At 40.5% G+C, this 21,045-nt stretch overlaps 1 protein-coding gene across 1 annotated transcript; it reads left to right on the plus strand.

The window, feature by feature from the left end:
* Nucleotides 1–1,314: 1,314 nt before the first annotated feature.
* LOC110784679 (nuclear pore complex protein NUP96) lies at nucleotides 1,315–21,012 on the plus strand. Its single transcript, XM_021989134.2, has 5 exons — nucleotides 1,315–4,089; nucleotides 6,246–6,369; nucleotides 10,896–11,044; nucleotides 20,085–20,182; nucleotides 20,386–21,012. The coding sequence occupies exons 1-5, from the start codon at nucleotides 1,504–1,506 to the stop codon at nucleotides 20,579–20,581; spliced, it is 3,153 nt and encodes a 1,050-aa protein (XP_021844826.2). The 5' UTR covers nucleotides 1,315–1,503; the 3' UTR covers nucleotides 20,582–21,012.
* Nucleotides 21,013–21,045: the final 33 nt, after the last annotated feature.

The raw sequence follows: 21,045 nt of genomic DNA on the forward strand, positions 1-21,045 counted from the left end.
AAATACTGCTTCTTCAATCCCCTATTTTGTCTCCAATTCGTCATAATCAATTACAAGCAACATTCTCTCATAATTTATCCCATTTCCCCAGCAAACACAACCAATCCCATCATTTTAACAATCAAATTAAGTTCATATTTTCCACAAAATTTTACAATTTCACTCTAAAACTTTTAGTACTAAGAAACCCCATCAAAAATTTCCCAGCTCATAATAGAAATGAAAATGACCATAAACATCTAAATGACCAAAAACCTAAAATCAGGAAGGAACATAAATGTAAATCTAACAAATTCCAAGCCACTTAATCAAACACTTAACTCACAATTCGGTGTTGCCCAAGGAATCATCCTTCCACATGCAAGATCAGCAAGAAGATGTAATAAAATCAGTAACTAAAGCAAACAGATCTGGGAAACGCTAATGAACTCAAGCAATTGGAAAGCAAAAAAATGCATAGAAATCTAGAACAATTTGGGCCAATGTTAAGACAAAAGAAACAAGAAAACATGTCCAAGCAATAAACGAACCCAGGGTAAACCACAATTGTAGATGATAAATAAACAGTAAACTACAAGAAAGGGCGGAAGAGAAACGCACCAAGGCCCAGATATCGGACCGATTCCGGCTACATAAATCGCCCTAAAAACGGTAGGAATCCTACCAGAAATATGGAACCTAATGAATTAGGACCGGATGCATGGTTAGGCACGCTCCCCAGGTCTGATTTCTGGGCGAGGCCTAACGCAACGCACGGGACCCAATGCATTGGGTCCACATCTCCGGTAGGTTTCTACCGAGCAAAATAGAAGATGCCGACACCGAAGAAGAAGGCCGCGCCTCCAAGGACAACAAATCTGCAGAGAAAATGCTGGAGGTGAAGGAGAGGCGAGGGAGAAAGAAAGGCAAACCCGATAACAAACCCTGGATGACAGACAAAAGCTAAACAAAGAGAGGATGAAAAGGAGGGCTGATTTCGAGAAGAGAGTATGGAGGTGAAGGAGAAGCAAGGGAGAGAGTAAGGAACACAGAAGACTCATGGGTGAGAAAGAGGAAGAAAGTCATGTGTGAGAAAGAGGAAGGCACGTGTGGACAGTTTAGAAAGGGCAAATCTGTTAATGGGCATAAAATGAAGGGCTTTGTAGGGATAATACTATTGCATGAATAGTTAAACTAAGGTTCTCACTTTTAAAAGGTTGTAGATTGATGTATTGTCAATATATTATAGGTGGTGTACAAAAGGCTCTTGTACACTAGGTGCACATTGGTAGCCTTTTCCGCACAGTTGTAGACGGGCTCAAAAAAAAAAAAAAAAAATCAAGTTGGGGATTTGGGAAAAACACCGCCCTGTCTCTCACGTTCTCTCTCCAAAACCTCACTCTATTTGGCTACACTCTCGTCCCCAAGCCCTATCTTTCTCTCTCCTCCGACCACCATACAACGGCGGCCACCTCTGACGACGGAGAACAAGGTTAAGTTTCTACTCTCTCTCCTCTTGTAGTTATGGAATGTGATACTTTGCGTGACCCCTTTTCTTCAAGAACCTTCAATTTTGAGTATTCATCTTCACTGCAAATTTCATCACCACGTAAGAAAAGAAAGACAAATCGGGTTAAATATGATGGTTTTTTCCCAATTTTACGATCCTCGGATTATTATACTGAACCTCCATTGAAGGAGTTAGCTGAATTAGAGGAGATTTATCCTGGGTATTGTAGTAAAATTAAGGATTTTACGGTTGGGAGGGTAGGGTTTGGGAGTGTGAAGTTTTTGGGGGAGACTGATGTGAGACGGTTGGATTTGAGGGAGATTGTTAAGTTTAATAGGCATGAAGTTGTTGTTTACGAAGATGAGAGTAGTAAGCCTGACGTTGGTGAAGGGTTAAACAAGCCTGCTGTTGTTACATTGTTTCTGAAGTTCGAAACGTTGAGCTTCGATCGTTCTAAGTTTTGTAAGGTAGTTGATAGGTTGAGAGCTAGTACGGATAGGCAGGGAGCGGAGTTTATTTCGTATGCCCCGTTGAATGGGGAATGGAAATTTTCGGTTAGGCATTTTAGTCGGTTTGGGTTGAGTATGGATGATGAGGATGATATTGTGATGGATGATGCGGATGTTAACCCATGTGAGGATCCTGTTGAGATGAATGGCAGTGTTGGTTTTGGTGATGGTGAAGATGATGATATTGGTAGTGATGGGTTTGATATGGGTGAGAATAGTGCTGAGCTTTCTCACTCACTTCCTGCTCATCTTGGACTTGATCCCGCTCGAATGAAAGAGATGAAAATGTTGATGTTTTCTGGTGAAGACGATGAGGATGAAAATTATGATGATATTCTATCTCTTGAGAAACAAGGAGCTTATGCAGAAAAGTTTCGATTATACAACTCAGGGTTAAGGGTGAACTATAAACCCAGTCCTCCTCCTCCTAGGAAGACTCCAGTACCTTTGCTTGAGTATAAGTCTAACAGTTTGGATGTGAATGCTCCTGGTACTCTTCTATTATCACAACAACATAAAGGATCGCCTTTGAGGGTGGTTAAACCAGACGGTTTTAAACTGAACTATAAGCAAGAAACACCAGTATCTGGTTATCATTCGCGAAATATAGTTGATGCAGGATTGTTTATGGGTCGATCATTTCGTGTTGGTTGGGGACCTAATGGTCTCCTCGTTCATAGCGGTGTACCTGTCAGTAGTAATGACAGCCAAGGAATATTGTCTTCTGTAATAACGCTTGAAAAGGTTGCAATAGATAAGGTCACTAGAGATGAAAGTAATGAAGTGAAAAAGGATGCTGTTGATTCACTTTTTAAGTCTCCCTTAGATCTTCACAAGTCTTTGGATCATAGGATACTTGAAGTTGAAGTTGGATCCTTGAAATTAAGCCTCCAAGAGGTCGTATGTGATCGTTCAGCTCTCTCAGACATATGTCGGCGCTATATAGAAGTAGTTGAGAGGCAACTTGAGGTTCCCGGTATGTTGCCACCTGTTCGTATGTCTTTGATGCACCAAGTGATTGTGTGGGAGCTGATTAAGGTCCTTTTCTCTGAAAGGGAGACCAGTGGGCGGACAGTGTTTGGGGTAGAAGATCATGAGGAAGATATGATGCTGGATGGAAAAGCCATCCGCTCAGAAATCGATCCTGAATCACTCCCTTTGATGCGGAGGGCAGAGTTTAGTTATTGGTTACAAGAGAGTGTGTACCATCGGGTGCAAGAAGATCTGAGCTGTTTGAGTGAGTCTGATGATTTAGAACAGATATTTCTTTTCCTGACTGGGAAACAGTTGGATGCTGCTGTTGAATTGTCTGCTTCTAGGGGGGATGTGAGGCTGGCCTGTTTGCTAGGAGAGGCTGGTGGGTCTATGGTGAATCGTTCTGATGTAGCTCGACAGTTGGAGTTGTGGAGAACTAATGGTATGGACTTTAACTTCATTGAGAAAGAAAGAATACGACTTTTTGAATTGCTTTCGGGTAATATTCACAGTGCATTGGCTGGCAAAAGCATTGACTGGAAAAGGTTCCTGGGGTTGTTGATGTGGTATGAATTACCACCAGGAACTTCCCTGCCTGCTGTTTTTCATACCTACCAACATCTTCTTATCGAAGGAAAGGCTCCTTACCCTGTTCCAGTTTATATTGACGAGGGACCAGTTGAGGAGACAGTTAAAGTTGACACAGAGGGACGGTATGACCTTGCATATTATCTGATGCTGCTTCATGCTAGTGAAGATGGTAAATTTGATGGTCTCAAATCTATGTTCAGTGCTTTTGCATCAACCAATGATCCACTTGACTACCATATGATCTGGCATCAGCGTGGAATTCTCGAGGCAATTGGTGCCTTCAGTTCTAGTGATCTTTATATTCTTGATATGGCATATGTTTCCCAGCTTCTTTGTCTAGGGAAATGTCATTGGGCCATCTACGTTGTCCTCCACATGCCCTATTGTGACGATTTTCCTTATCTCCACTCTACTGTTATCCGAGAGATCTTGTTCCAATATTGTGATACCTGGAGTACCCAAGAGGAGCAGCGCAAATTTATTGAGGAGTTGGGTATTCCATCACAGTGGTTGCATGAGGCTATGGTACATTTTACTCCCTGTATTCCACAATTTTCTGTCCGTTTAATTGACTGTTGTTATCTCATGTGTAACTTATATGAATGTGCTACAGTACTTGTACTTGTCAGTTTAAATTGCCAATTCCAATAGCATAAGCCACTTTGGAACACCAATGCTATGACAAAAACTTCTCATTATGTTGAATTATCTTAAAATGCCCATATTTTGGAACTGAGGGACTTTTTGTTTCATTTTTCTTACTGGGAACCTTCTCATGTTTCTCCTTCATGATTTTTTCATGGACTATATCCATAAGGAATACATGTATAACTTGGTAGTCTAATTAGAATTTTCATATGAAACTTTTTCCTTGTTGAGCACCATCATATATATACTTTTTTAATATTATTACATTCTTCTAAGAGGCTGTTTGGTTCAAATTTGGGGAAAGTTAAGGAATCCAAAAAGTGAAAGGAGAGGAAATAGAGGAAATATATGAAATCCCCATAAATAGATTTTCCTATAAGCCGTCCATCGACCCCTAACTTCTGCATGAGCCGCTGGCTTGTCCACCACCACCGCGACCACGAGACACGACCTCCTACCGCCATGTATGACTAACTTACCTATCATCACCCATGATCAAAGAGAAATTGCCACGCCACTTATTTGTTTGTAGCTTCCTCGCCTTTATCATCTGTTCAAGACTTGCAGCCTTCATATGGGTGACATTCACTCCTATTGTGGTTACATTTGGTCGGATGCTCTAGATTTAGAACTTTTCGAGACAAAACTCAGGCATGTCAGGGTCAAATTACAATCTAACGCTTGAATTCTGCCATCGCAATGCCAATCAAAATGGCGATGGAGGTCGCCGCAGACGTCTCCTGTTAGAAGTTATGGCCATAGACTAGTGGACCCTTGGTTTGATAACATAACCAAGTTCTTGATTTGGTGGTAGATGGGTTTTGTGGTGTTTGTCAATTGTCACCGGTCTTTATCGTAGGCGACTCCAGAAAGTTGGAGTGGTGGTGTTTGGAAAACAGTGGTCGAGGTTTGTGAGTAAGGAGGGAATGGTGGTACTGAAAAGGTGGGTTGGTGATTAACTGGGATCTTGATTTTCTTTCTTTTTTTTGACTTCTCTATGCCAAACAGCTCCTAAGTCTAGTTTTTCTCCTGGTGTGGTCTTCTTGTTGAGCAAGAAACAAATGTCCTAATGATTATCCCCCGCCTAACTCTTAATATTTGTTAATTGTCAAATCTGAAGGATTATATGATGAAGCACCGTTTTTCTGAATGGGATGGAACTCACAATAAGGAGTCGGTAAAAGGGGGGGGGGGGGGGGGGAGCTAGCCTTTACTTAGGAATTACTTGAGTGTAATCTGATTTTTTTTTTAAAGTATTCTGCACGATTCTGTGTAAGCAGTGGATATATTTTTTAAGCCTTAACGAAGCGTAGTCATTTTGATTATGGAAACTTCTGATCATAAAAAATGAAAATTAAAAAGGATTTGGCATGAAAGTACATATTTCAAGTTAAGGCGTCCTAGCTTTTGTAAAGAGTAGTGTTGTTGTACCTACTAGGCTATATGCATGGAGATGGAATGCTCCAATATGAGTGAAATAACCGGATTTTTTCTTTTTGAAATCTTTATTCCTTTTCTAGGATTTCACATTGCCTAAGCCCTGATCTACCGAGATATATGGATAAGAAATGAGACAAACTCATGGAAACATGTGTATAATGAACCGTACTTTTACTCATTTCCTTTTCATACACACATAACATGGATAAGATATGAGACATACTAATGGAAACATGTGCGTAATGAACCATACTTTCACTCATTTCCTTTTCATACATACATCTGTGGATTGCATACAATGACAAAGACTGCACACACTTTCACTTCTTGCACAAGCACTGTCTTACTCTCTCACAGTCACACGTAACAGCCTCAAAAGATACTGTTTTACTCCTTCATATATGTATTCGTGCACCCTTTATATTAGCTTTATGATATGGTTTAACTAATATTCTTATGATTTCTAAAATTAAATGTTCTATTTTTTATCCTTATATACTCTCGATAACCTTTTTTTAAAGCAACTCTCCTTTCATGTTGCTCTCCTTTCTTTATCTGAGTATTAATATTCTATATTCAATTATTCATTGTAGGCTGTGTATTTTCAATACTATGGTGATCTTGCAAAGGCCCTAGAACACTACATTAGATGTTTCTGTTGGCAAAAAGCTCATTCGATTTTCATAACATCCGTGGCCCATTCCTTATTTTTATCAGGTAAAGTTATTCTTGTGTGCGCTTGCTAAAGTTTCCTTTCTTTTGCACGTGTTCTTACTGAATAGCCTGTAGATTAATGTATGTTGCATGTTATACTTGTTTTCGTCATTGTTTGTTATTATCACTGACTACCCTGGAAAATATGCCTGGCTAGGCAAGAAGTCAGCAGGGTGGAAAGGCAGGGCTGCAATTCTGCCCGATCGCTGGGCAAATCTGCCTTGCTGGGCCTTGAGCCCTACCGGATTTTTTTGAGGTTTTTTATTTTTCTTTATATAAGTTCATCTTGTTCTTTCATTCGTAATCTTTGGGCCAGGGTAACCTAGTGTACTAGTAACACTAGCTAGTAGCCACCCTACGAAAGGGAGATAATCATCTCATAAAATAGCTTGGTTTAATTAGACTTTGTATTAGATTAATGACTGAAAACCTCAATTTCTTCAAACTTTGTGATTGTTGAATCAAGTTTTTATCTTCTGTTTGTCTTATTATGTATTGTCCTGAAAAACACATCCCACGTCCAAAAAGGTAGCTTCTGAAGTGGAAAGTTTTCTGAAAATTGAAGGTTTTGATGAAGATTTTGGATCATCGTAGGTTTCTGCTGTCCTTGCCTCTCAGATCTTTCGTGGAATAGAATTTTCCACCAGCCCTAAGATCTCCAAGAAATTATACGAGGAAATACCAAGTTATGTGCAGCAATAAGTATAGAGTTTGTATGGATAAAGATAAAAATGTAGGTACGGTCAATTGAGGTTCCGGTTTTTTCATGAAATGCCCCCAAGGTTTCGCGTAATGCACCAAATACCCACTAAGTTTCCAAAATACACCAAATACTCCTATTTTTTTTCTTCTAGAAATTCACCAAATGCACTTAAATGTCCTTAATGACTAACGACCATTAACTCCGTTAGTCATTAATCCCTAATTAACCCCAATTAACTTTTAATTGATTAACTATTCCCTTGGTTATCTAATTTACTTCTTTTTTCTCTCTCCTTCTCTTCTCTGTCCTCTCCTCTTTCCATTGCAGCCCTCATACTCTGTATGCCCTTATCCTCAAAGCCACAACCTATTACTCTGTATGTGGATTCCTGAATCTAAAAATTATCAATTCAATTTTATCTACAACCTATATCACAGTCTAAAATATACAAATCTTGACAGGAGCAAGCATTAAAAGATAGGAACGATTATTGCAAAATCCAAACCCAACCAAATAATACCGATGGAGGTGAAAAAAATCTAATCCATTTAACATTTAATTGACAAACAATAAGACAATAAAGAAAAAAGTACCACAATCTATACAATTACTGGTGTGTGATGAGAAGTAGAACAGCTTCGGAGATATCGAGTACAGAATAGCGTTTTCATACATTTATTAGTCAAGACGAGAGTTAGACAAAAATTATTAGTGGTTCTTTGAGGGGGTATTCGTGGGGAGTTGGAGTGGGAGTGGGCGGCTGTTTTGATAGCTATGCTTAGTGAACCACTATTAAATGCATTATCAAACCTTTAGAAATATTCAATCACAAGCATACACACCGGGTCTGTATATGACCCGATGACCGTTGTTTAACTGACCGTTGGTTTCTCTCACTTTTGTAGTAGTGTTGGGGGATTGGTTTTGATTTTTTTTTTGTGTGTGTGTGTGTTCTGAATCGAATTTAGGTTGAATTTTAATGGAGTTTGTTTGAGAATTTTGAAAGAGGAGAACATGAGATGAGAACTGGAATGGGAAGAGGAAATGAGGAGAGGCACAATTGGTGGAGGGAAAGGGTGGAGCCGTGGAGATAATTGGGGCATAAATGGTGGTTACTTCACCAGAGAGAGTATCAACTACCACCACCCACCTAGATTCACCTACACCACCCGTAATCCACCCCTCACTGCCCGAAATTCACCCTCACTACCCCCAAAACAATTATCATCCACTTGAAATTCATCCAACCCACTTGAAATCCACCATCACTAGTGACGGGAAAGGGTGATAGAGGAGAGAGAAAGGAGATCTAGAGGAAAGAGCAGCAGCGACGTGACATAGGAGAGGCTGGAATTATTAGATTCTTGGGCAGTGGTGGTTGTTTCTGGTGGTGGTTTTTGGTTGACATGGCTGCCATGGAAATGGGAGAGAGGAAAGAAAGGTTAAAGAAAAGGGAGGGAGATTAGAGGTTAATTGTTAGTTAGGGTTAATATGGGGTTAATGACTAACAGAGTAACAGAGTCAACGGTTGTTAGTCATTAAGGACATTTAAGGGCATTTTGTGAATTTCTGAAAAATAGGAGTATTTGGTGTATTTTGGAAACATAGTGGGTGTTTGGTGCATTGCGCGAAACCTCGAGGCATTTCATGAAAAAAGCGTTAAGGTTTTTGTAATTTTTTTGTTCTTGTTCTTTTTGCCGTCTTCCTGATACAAGTGACAGAAATAATCTTGATACCTTGATCTTATCTTTTTAAGCCTTCTGTTAGATGGTATGAGATTTTGCAAGGGGTGTAGCGTTTAGCTTTTTTTTCTTTTGTATTTGTATTTGTATTTGTATTTGTGGGGAATGTGGAAGAGGCGAGGAGAGATTTTCTAGGAAACATGGTGGATTGCTGGTAATAATAGAGCTTTTCTGTTATACTGTCAAAATTTCTTGGATTATGAAGTGCAGAGCTACACATGGAGGGGTAGAAGGCCTCCTATACAGAGATTGGCCTTTGAACAGATTCTGTAATGGCTACAGCATCCATCCTTGGGATCAATGAGGTTGTCACATCACTGATTTTATCTTTCTTAGTTCCCTGTCTCAAATTGGAACCCAGTTGTCGATGATCAAAAGTTTGTATCTAAATGCATCTAAATGCAGTTGCCTTTTTATAGTATGTCACAACTTCTGTTTAAGCCTCGATCATTGATTTTCTGCCCTGGTTCAAATTTCTCTCTTCTTTTTCATTTTTTGTTAACTTTACCTGCAAAGATCCTTCCTTCTCAATTACTGTTTATCTTCCTGTATCATGTAGCAACCCTCCTAGTGTGAGTGGTCCGCTCTTTTGTTGCATTCTTACATTGTAATATCATCTGTTTTTCTTAATATTGCAGTTTAATTTGTTTTTCCTTCCCTTCTTTCGAGGTTGCTGTGTCTCAGTGACCTAATCCACTGAGCATAAGCTAAGGAAAAACCATCAGACTTTTATTTGAATCAGTGAAACACTGTACCTTGGGTGCCATTATACGTTGCTTGACAAGTCCTGCTTTGAAGTATTAAAAAAAAGTCGGTTTCAATTGATCTATTGTTTTCTGGCCTGGCTTTCTGCTGCCCTTGAATTTTGGGTTTTGCAACAATAACTTCTACTATGCCTACAGTTTTGGAGAAAGTAAATTACTATTCTCCCCGTCCCTAATTGTTTGCCCCATGCACTAAAAGTGCTTTATTAAGATTTTGTTGAGTGGAATTGAGAACAGACAAAAGTGGTGGGACCAAATATATTTTATGTGAGAGTAAAGTTGTGGTCTCGTGAACATATATGGTAATGGGGGCAATCTTTAGGGACGGACTAAAACGGCAAATGGAGCAAACAAAAAGGGACGGAGGGAGTAGTTTGGAGTTCGTTAACTAGTTAGTGTATATAAATTGTTTGATGAAGGCAGGCTGGTTCAAATTCTTTTTCTTTTCTCTACATTCAGTGGATGTGTTAAGAAGGTTCTTGACCATTTTTTATAGTGAACTGGTACTTTATTGAGCTATTTTGACCTTCTATTTTCTGTGATGCCGAGATCATTCAAATACAATGCAAATAAATGCTATCTGGAGACCTAAATCTGACTTGGAATACTTTGGAATCTCTGATTCTCTTACTGTTGTATACACTATCTTTCCGAGTTTAGATCCCCGACTCCTTTTCCAATGACTAATTTCATGTAACTTTACCTTGTAAGGTCGACATTGGCGTTATTATCTTATATCAGAACTTGAGAAGTAACTACTGATTCTCTTCTGGCTCAACACGACTGTGCCTACGGTCTTTTTCTCACTAATCTGGTGGATGAAAATTCCTGGCTAAATAGAGTGGATTTGTTTTGTATAAAAAGAGCATTGAAAAAGATAAAAATAAAATGGTCCACCCATTATATCTCAGTCTCAGGTCCCCTCTATCTAAATGTTTGCCATTTTTCTTGCTATGTCCACCCTCAGGCTAGTTTAATCTCTCTATTAGCTTAGCAGAAAGCATAGTGAATTCGTACATGATACCACTGCGAAATTTGAAATTGCTTCTCTGCATTTTCAGCTTTCGGATGCCAGTGTCACCTTATATTTCCACTTTATCTTTCGGTATTGACAGCGAAGACTCATTTGATCTTATAATTTCCTTGCATGATTGCATATTTTATGATGTCACATTTCATCTCTTATGATACATATCTGAACTTGCATTACCGTGTGTAGTTCATATTGGCCAAAACTGAACTTGTTGATTGACTCACAACCTGGTACACTGGCTTGCCAACGTCAGAGCTAATAACTACAGTGGTTTAACATAAATGCAGCTGAAGACTCTGAGATTTGGAGGTTGGCCATGTCATTGGAGGATCACAAGTCGGAGATTGAAGACTGGGACTTGGGAGCTGGAATTTATATCTCATTTTATCTGCTGAGAAGCTCTCTGCAGTGTGATGAAGATGATATAAACAAACTGGTTAGTATATCCAGCTTTACATTTATTCTGCGTATAAGCCGGATCATATTCCGAGCTCAACTTATTTCTACGGTATATCAGTTTCACATCATAAACTTGTAGAAGTTCATTGCCATATTTAGTCTTCTGAAGGGGAATCTGATATCATATGAAATTATTGCTTAAATGCCCAAGCATCTTGCCCATAAAATATTTCTTCAAAGACGATGAGGCTTTGTATCCTCTTAGGGGTGTTTCGCGAATTCTAGGTATGCGGTATGGGTTTATTTGGTTAATAATTTGAAGAGCTTTAAACTCATACCTCAAACCCCAAGGTATGGGGTTTAGAAACCTAGGGGGGAGGTGGGTTTGACTTATACCTTTACTACTACTACTACAATAACAACAACAACAACAACAACAACAACAAAGCCTTAGTCCCAAAATGATTTGGGGTCGGCTAACATGAATCGTCGTAGGAGATCGTCATTGTCACCAATCAAACCAGAAAGGAGCAGGAAGTAAAAAAAGAAAAAACAAGGAAGAGAAAGTGGAATTAATGAAAGTAAGATGAGAGAGAAATGTATATATGTATTATAGAAGAAATATTGTAAGAGATAATAAAAAATAGGCAAATTTGTTAAAAATGACCTTTTATAACCCTAATTTTGCGAGAAAGGACCTTATATAATTTTTTTTGTTAAATCACACCTTAATGTAAATTTTTGTGCGAGAAAGGACCTTATATAATTTTTTTTTTGTGAAATCACACCTTAATGTAATTTTTTTTTGCGAAAGACAACCAAAAGTAAATTTTCGGCATTGTCTGAGCTTTTTCGGCCATTGACTTGCACATGAGAAGCACGTGTGACTTTATTTTGCTAATCACACCCAATTTTCCTCCAAAATTCTAAGCTTTAAAACCTAAAGTTGAAAAAAAAATCGAAATAAAATCAAGTTTGAAAATTCAAGACTCGGGAAAATCAATGTCTTTAGCCAACGTAAGCCACACGTGCTGCTCACGTGCAAGTCAATGGCCGGAAAAGCTCAGTCAATGCCGGAAACTTCCCTTAGGTCCTTTCTCGCAAAAAAAATTACTTTAAGGTGTGTTTTCACAAAAAAAATTATATAAGGTCCTTTCTCGCAAAATTTGAGTTATAAAAGGTCCTTTTTGGCAAATTTGCCTAAAAAATAAGTAAAGTTTAAAATAAATGAATAAGTAAAATAAGTACATTTCAAAATAGCGTGTAATTTTTTATTTTTTTTTTAAAAAAATGAAAGAATTTTAAAAAACAAATAAATAATAAAAATTAAAATAGAAAATAGAGAGAATCAGAAACATTGAATCTGTATAAGTCAAATGAAGTCATCAATGTATATTCTCTCCCTCCACTCTGTCCTATCCAATGCCATATTTTCCTCAATCCCAAGAAAGCTCATATCGTGCTCAATCACCTTCCTCTAAGTTTTCTTAGGTCTTCCCCTACCCCTCGTAATTCCATCACTTTGCCACCCTTCTATCCTCCTAGCCGGGGCATCACTTGATCTTCTGCTTACATGTCCAAACCATCTTAGACGATTTTCCATCATCTTAAACTCAATTGGTGCAACCCCTACTTTCTTCCTAATAATCTCATTCCTCAAACGATCCTTTTTTGTATGCCCACACTGTAAAGAACTCAACCCAAGCCAACAGATACAAGAAAACTCAAGAAGAAAAGTTGTGTGCTTTGATTAAGGGAAGAACTCAGAATAGAGTTTAGGGTTACAAAAGTAGTAGCTTGAGGCTACAAATCTCCAAGTCAGTAGCTTTAGGCTACAAATCTCTATTCCTAACACCAAAATTCCATGACTTTCTCTTTCCTCACTTCTTCTATTTATGCTAACCTCCCCTACTGACTATTCCCTACTGACTGCTATGTTGTCCCTGTTTGTTGTTGTGTTGCTATTGTTGTTGGGCTGCTATTCTTGGGCCTCGTTAGTTGGGTTCATTACAATACCGGCCCCCTAAACTTCCACCTTGTCCTCAAGGTGGATAGTAGTCAGCACTGAAATTTCGGCTTCGCCCATGATAGGAATTGTCATGCGTGTCGCCTTGTTTCCATAGCCTATAAAGCTCTGCATTGGTGAGTCTTTTTACCTCCAGTATAGCGAAGAAGAGATGGTCTGTGACAACACCTAGACCTTGCTGGATTTGGCCTTGAAACTCTTTATCAGTGAGTTGTTGACTTCCCATTAATGGATTGATTATCGAAATCTTGTTATCGGACTTGTCGTTGGGTGATGTCAGAACTAGTGGGTGCGAGAATTTGGGGGGGGGGGGGGGGGGGGGGGAAATGGTTTTAGGAACTGAGTAGATGTATGTTGAGGATTGTTGATCAAAAAGCTGATAAGGCTTTTAGTAGATGGATTGGATTGGGAAATGAATAGAGGGGAGACATAGCTGGGTTTTATCATGTGGGCTGGGCCACTTGGCTTAATGATAGTTTCCCCAAACAAGGCCCTGACCTCCTTAGAGTCATATGAAAAGTAAATGGGTTCCTTGTTGGTTGGGCCACTTAAAAAGTTGCCCTTAAAAATATTTGTTGGAATTCTGTCCACTGCTTCCCCTAGGGCACGTGGATTTACAAAGCATGCCTCCTTGCTTATGTCATTGCTATTTACTAGCTTGCCCTTACTTTCATTATCTCCAAATTGTGGCTTCCTCTCCAAGCCAGCAAGGACTCATTGAAGCTTCTCCCGTTCTGCAGCTTCTGTGCTCCACCACCACGATTTTCCCTGGCGAAGAAACATGAACCATCAACGGTGTCCTTACCGGAAAAATCTCCAGGTCCACCACCTGACCCACCCTTCGCTAATCCTTCCACATCCGGGCCACCAGCCCCACTCTTCGCCAATCCGTCCACATCCAGACCACCAGCCCCACCACGAGAGGCGGGTCCACCACCAACCGTCGATTTGCCGACAACGTAACCTGGGTCACCAACCCCACCACCAATAAACCCACTTGCAAAATCACCGGCCGTCCTTCCCGATTTTCTGCCACCAACACCTCCTCGACCGTTCCTGCTGTAGCCACCAGCTGCCACATCGACAAAATCGCCCATGACTAAACCGGGCCCACCACCGGACCCACTACCGCCAGCACCGCCTCTCTCAAAGCCTCTCTTGCGTTCACCTATTAAAGCATCAGACCAGCCACCTGTGGACCATCTTGGTCCTTGATCTCTACTGGTGTCAGCCACCGCATTTTTGCCAGATTCATTTCCCTTCATATCTGATTCTTCCGCATCGACCACCAGTTGGTTGTATTCCTCTAAAACCTTCTCTTGACGTTTGTTTAAGCTCTTCTCCAGCTTGGTTTCTCTCTCACATGAAGGTCGGGAGTCATCGGTGATTGTTTGAACCTCGTTCATCTTCACCACCAGATCTGTTTCCTCTTTATGATTCTCTAACGAGAATCTAAAGCTTCCTTCCAATAGGTGGCGGTGGTGGTCAGAAAGTCTGGTGGCATCCCCTGCATCATCAACCACTCCACCATCACCGTGACTCAAGACGACATTCTGGTGCTCCACCTTGCCGCTGAATTTAATCGGAGTTGTTCGGGAAAACGCCGGTGACGAACCAAAGTATAGCATCACTTGGCCTTTCAATTCTTGCCAACTCTGGAAAGGCATGAACTTGTGTTCCCCTTCGAACCACTTCAAAGCTTCACCATCCAATCCGATAATGGCAGCCTTTAACTTATCCTCTTCATTCAACTGGAAAAAATAGAAAAAATCCTCTAGTTGAAGGAACCAGTCCTTTGGATTTCTTCCGTTGAACTCGTGAATTTGAAGCTCTTGTCGGATTCTTCGCTCCTCTTTGAGATCTGGAATTCCACGTTCTCTCTTGCGTGCAATGTAGGAGAACTCCTCTCGTACCCACATTTGCATTTTCTGCACTGCACCTTCTCCGGCGACCTCCATTTTTTTTTTTTTTTTTTTTCTTTTCTTCTTTTTTTTTTTTTTTTTTTTTCAAAAATCAGGCAATCAGATCAGCCCAGAACTGTACCGCTCTGATACCAAGTGTAAAGAACTCAACCCCAGCCAACAGATACAAGAAAACTCAAGAAGAAAAGTTGTGTGCTTTGATTAAGGGAAGAACTCAGAATAGAGTTTAGGGTTACAAAAGTAGTAGCTTGAGGCTACAAATCTCCAAGTCAGTAGCTTTAGGCTACAAATCTCTATTCCTAACACCAAAATTCCATGACTTTCTCTTTCCTCACTTCTTCTATTTATGCTAACCTCCCCTCCTGACTATTCCCTACTGACTACTATGTTGTCCCTGTTTGTTGTTGTGTTGCTATTGTTGTTGGGCTGCTATTCTTGGGCCTCGTTAGTTGGGTTCATTACACACACATCCAACGTAACATGCGCATCTCCGCCACATTCATCTTGTGCACGTGACAATGTTTCACTGTCCAGCATTCCGTGCCGTATAACAAAGCCGGTCGAATTGCCGTGCGGTAAAATTTTCCCTTCAATCTTTGGGGCATGCCTGAATCACATAGGAACCCCGTGACACCTTTCCACTTCAACCAACCTGCTTTGATTCTATGGGCCACATCGCCATCCAATTCTCTATCCTTTTGGATAATAGATCATAAATAACGGAACATTTCAGAGCCTTGGACATTTTTCCATCCAAGGTAATCGCCCCTGTTTCTTTATCTTGGACTCCACTAAACTTACATTCCATATATTCCGTCTTGTTTCTACTCAGCCTAAAATTCTGAGATTCCAAAGTTTGTCTCCATAACTCCAATTTACTTTCCACTGCTTCTTTTGTTTCATCAATCAATACAATATCATCTGCAAACATCATACACCAGGGTATACCATCTTGGATTGACCTCGTCAATTCGTCCATGACTATAGCAAAAAGAAACGGGCTAAGTGCGGAACCTTGATGCACTCCAATCGTAATGGGGAATTCTTCGGTTTTACCAACACTAGTTTTCACACTCGTGCTAACTCCCTCATACATGTCCTTGATGATATCAGTATATTTCCTCGGAATTCCTTTCCTACTTAATGCCCACCTAAGAATTTCCCTTGGTACCTTATCATACGCCTTCTCCAAATCAACGAAAACCATATGTAAATCCTTCTTCTTATCCCGATAATTCTCCATTAGTTGCCTTATAAGATGAATGGCCTCCATAGTCGATCTCCGAGGGATAAATCCAAACTGGTTCTCCGAAATTTTCACAGTTCTCCTCAATCTTTGCTCATTAATCCGCTCCCAAAGTTTCATAGTATGACTCATTAGTTTGATTCCTCGATAGTTGGCACAATCCTGGACATCACCCTTATTCTTGTACAAGGGGATGATAGTACTTTTCCTCCACTCTAATGGCATCCTATTATTTCCCAAAATCTTGTTGAAAAGAGTTGTTAACCATACAACCCCTCTCTCTCCCAAGCATCTCCAGACTTCGATAGGTATAGCATCGGGCCCCACTGCCCTCTTGCATCCCATCTTTTTCAGTGCCATTTCGACTTCTCTCTTTTGAATTCTTCGCATAAAGTCTAGGTTAACCATATCCCGAGGGATATTTGTATCCCCAATATCGCGCCCTTGATCCCCGTTGAACAAGTTATCAAAGTAGAACCTCCATCTATCCTTGATTTCCTTATCTCCCACCAAAACTTTTTGATCAACATCTTTCACACATTTAAACCTCCTGATGTCTCGCGTCTTTCTATCTCTCATTCGAGCAAGTCTATAGATGTCTTTTTCCCCTTCTTTTGTATCCAATCTTCTGTAAAGATCCTGATTCACCTTTGCTCTAGCCTCTCTTGTGGCCTTCTTTGCTTCCCTTTTAGCCTCCTTGTACTTCTCGTAATTCTCATCACTTCTACATTTTCCCATCTCTTTATAGCATTCTCGTTTGCTTTTTATAGCTTGTTGCACAACTTCGTTCCACCAAGATGTGTCCTTACTTGGTGGCATGATTCCTTTATATTCCCCTAGGACCTCTTTCGCCACTTCCTTTATGGTGTGCTCCATTCTTGTCCATAACGAGTCTATATCCAAATCCATATCCCCGGCCCAAATACCTTCACTTGCCACCTTTTCCACGAATTTTAGTTGTTGCTCCCTTGAAGTTTCCACCACTTGATCCTAGGCTCCACTAGTGGTCTTCTCCTCATGTAACTTCTACCTCGAAAATCAAGTACCACATGTCTATGTTGGGTTGCTGTACTCTCACCCGGAATCACCTTACAATTGGTGTAGCACTGTCTCAAAGCATTCCTTACTAAAAAGAAGTCAATCTGACTCGTATTATCTCCACTCCTATAGGTTACTAGGTGAGAGTCTCTTTTTTCAAACCAAGTGTTCATTATACCCAAGTCATATGCCAATGCAAAATCTAAAATAGCATTTCCCGCTTCATTCCGCTCCCCATACCCAAAACCACCATGAATGCTTTCAAATCCATCGCGACTCGAGCCTACATGTCCGTTGAGATCTCCATCAATGATCAGTTTCTCACTTCTAGGGACACGTTGCACCACTTCTTCTAAATCCTCCCAAAATTCTTGTCTAGTTGAAGCAGCTAGTCCTGCTTGTGGTGCATCGGCACTCACAATAGTTACAACTTTATCCCCTATCACAAGCTTAATACTCATAATTCGATCACTCTTTCGGCACACGTCCACTACATCATCGATATATTCTCGGTCAATAAGGATACCTTCCCCATTCCTACCCCTAGTTTTTCCCGAATACCAAAGCTTATAACCCCATGGATCTATTTCTCTTGCCTTGTTTCCAACCCACTTAGTCTCATGCAAACATTATATGTTAATTCTCCTCCTTCTCATAACCTCTACTACTTCGACTGATCTCCCTGTCAAAGAGCCAATGTTCCAAGTCCCAAAACTCTTCCTACTACCCTTACCCTTACCCCTTCCCTTACCATGAAACCTTGGATAGTTAACACCACCCTCGGGTGGCGCGCCGCTTCCGGGTGACGGCCTAGCAACCCTTGCATATTTTTCACTACACCCGGGCCTAGGAAGTGTAGTGCACCCTTGCATATTTGACACCACCCCCAGGTGTAGTATAGGGGTGGCGCGCCGCTTCTGCATGACGACCTAGCAACCCTCACATATTTTTCACTACACCCGGGCTTAAGAGGTGTAGCGCGTCGTTGAGAAGGGGACGCCCCCACGATATTCCATTGTCGATTCATTCGTATCAAATCAAAAGGAGAAAAACTCACGCCTTTAGGTTCGCAAGAGGGGCTTTGGACTTATACCTTTACTATACTTATCAAATCAAAAGGAGAAAAACTCATTCCCAAACTGAACCAAACACATGATATTAAGAATCAAGTTCCAAACTAATGCCATCTTGATATCATTCTTGATTCCAACCCAGCGTTAGCGCTAACGCTACCAGCGGATAGCCCTGCGAATCTCGAATCGGTTAACCTATACTGAATCTGGTTCTCCGGCGACCCAGTTCGCTCGTGTCGAATCCGTAACCCTAGTTTTAGCGATTAAAAGCCAGGGAAGGGCGAAGGCGAGAGAAGAGAAAATATTTTGGGGCTTTTGTTTGAGAAGGATACATGATATTTGAGTATGAGTATTAAAATAAAATATTTATAATATCCGATATTTTGAACAACTTTAAAAAAACCCGAAAAAAAGTTGCAAAGCCCCTCTTGCGAACCTAAAATCAGCCCACCCTCGAACCCGGACCTCGTACGGAAGCGTACCACGAATCAGGTAACCGTGTTCCAACCCCATACCATTGTGCTTATCAAACACCCTCTTAAAGGTTGCTTCTTGGTGTCGCTGCAATATGATGGTTGTCTCTTTCTGGTCTGATTAAACTCTGTAGTGAGCCTTCATCAAATGGTGTTCAAGACGGCTGTGGGGTACCCAGACCTCAAGAGGTTCTAGGGCCAGGCTACCTGACCTCATCAGCATTGAGGAAGCAAGTCCCTCATGAGTCATGACACATCACGAAAACATATGTATGAGCATACACAGGCAGAAAAGTTGTTTCTTATCAGACTGGCTGTGTCATGGCACTGGAAATGTTGCAACCCCAAGAAAACCTCTCACCTAATCTGAAAACCTTCATGCAGGCTTACCAATTATTTGGTACACCACTGATGTCACTAGCTCTCTTAAGCCAACTGCAACTTCCTACAGTACCACAATGCTACTAGTCCCCTTGCGTACTGTTGCTTGTTGCACTTTCTCAATGCTCCACACTTTATTCCAAAGATCTGTGAACATGTCACCACTGAAACTTTGGCCCTGCCAGGATTTTGAAAGTCACCAGTGTTTACTCCGTCGTAGACACACCAAAACCATGTTCGCGTAGGTGCCCCACCAAGCACGCAGCTCAACAAATCACACCAGTAGGAATACAAGGGGATACATGGTCGGTGGTTAGTTGAAGCTGCATTTCCATGAACGCTGTGGCGTTGTTGAGAAAGCTGTAATACCACCAACACGGGATTAGTGTAAACAATAAGATGAAAATGCAACACAAGATGCTGAAACAAGCATATATGAAATTACTTGTGTCAAAACCTATAGTACATGCACAAATGCATCAGATTTGTCATATGGGACTCTTTGTGCCTTCACATCAGGAAAATGTCAGCATGTGACATTGGATTTTTGAGTATATACTATATAGAGAAAAAGAAAAGGAAGCAATTAATCAATAGAACTGAATAAAAAAGTGCCCTCTGGTTAGGGTGAAATAAATATTTATGATATGTGACAGACTTTTGTCCAATATTGATTATCCCCCCTTTTTTTTTTGTCATTCTCACTCTTTTGGATTTCATTCTCTCAATTTGCGATGTATATGAATCCTTTGTTTCTGTAACTGAAAACTAGTCGCAAATAGCTAGTAGCCTAGTAACAAAAGCCAACCATGACTTAGGAGAGCTGCATGAAAAAGAAAAATGTTACGTTGTTGCAATATTATCTCCATGCAGATTTTGCCAAGAATATTGTGGTTAAAAGTGTGTTATTTTCTTTAGGATACTCTTGAGAGTAAAGAAGCAGCTTGTAGGGAGTTCTTTGATTGCCTAAACAAGTCTCTAGAAGTACTGGGAAGCAGACTACCCACAGACGGAAGGTATTCATATTTTGATTCGTTGATTTATTATTCTCTGGATTTTTAACTATTTACGTTGTCATTATTTATCTCCTTTAAACATGCATTGTACCGCTACAAAGGCATAATAATGACACTCCGTATCTTGCATTCATTAGTCTCCTTTTATAATATTGCACAAGAAGAAATTAAATGTTCCAATGGCAAGCATTGTTTTTGTATAGGGTGGTCTATTCAAAGATGTCAGAAGAGATATGCAGTTTGCTTGTGTCCGATAGTGGAGCTGATTCAACACGTGAGACTCAGTTGAGCTGCTTTGACACCATAGCTGCTGCCCCAATTCCTGAAGATCTCCGTTCTTGTCATCTGCAGGAGGCAGTGTTACTTTTCACCACTTTTCTTTCGGAGACAACCACCTAACCAATTTTCAGGCTCAAATATTACAATCAAATATAGTTCGATACACAAGGGTGTATTGCAAATACAGTTCTGTGCAGCTTGCAGCTTTCGAGCTAGATCATGTCCAGCACGCAGCATTCGAGGTGTCATGAATTGTGGTAGATTGTATGCAATTCTCTTGGTGGGGGCCTTGAAGTTCTTCTTTCGCAGTCTCAATCCTGTCGTGTGTTGTAAATCTAGTACTTCCTCTCCTGGGTGCACTAAAACCAGCCTACCTGCACGAGGGTGGTTTAGCTATTAGTATACGGGTCGGATCATCAATGTTGTTATATATACTAGTTCATGTCCTGCCCACTTCAAATATTTGTGTTGGAATTTGCAGGTCATTTTCCCGCTCCCTTTTGCGGATGAACTTTGCTGATTTATTGAAGTAGTGCTTCTTCTCTATTAAATTACAGAAGTTGTGGACAACAAATTTATGTTAG

The sequence above is a fragment of the Spinacia oleracea genome, chromosome 4 (genome assembly GCF_020520425.1).
Source record: "Spinacia oleracea cultivar Varoflay chromosome 4, BTI_SOV_V1, whole genome shotgun sequence".
NCBI lineage: Eukaryota > Viridiplantae > Streptophyta > Magnoliopsida > Caryophyllales > Amaranthaceae > Spinacia > Spinacia oleracea.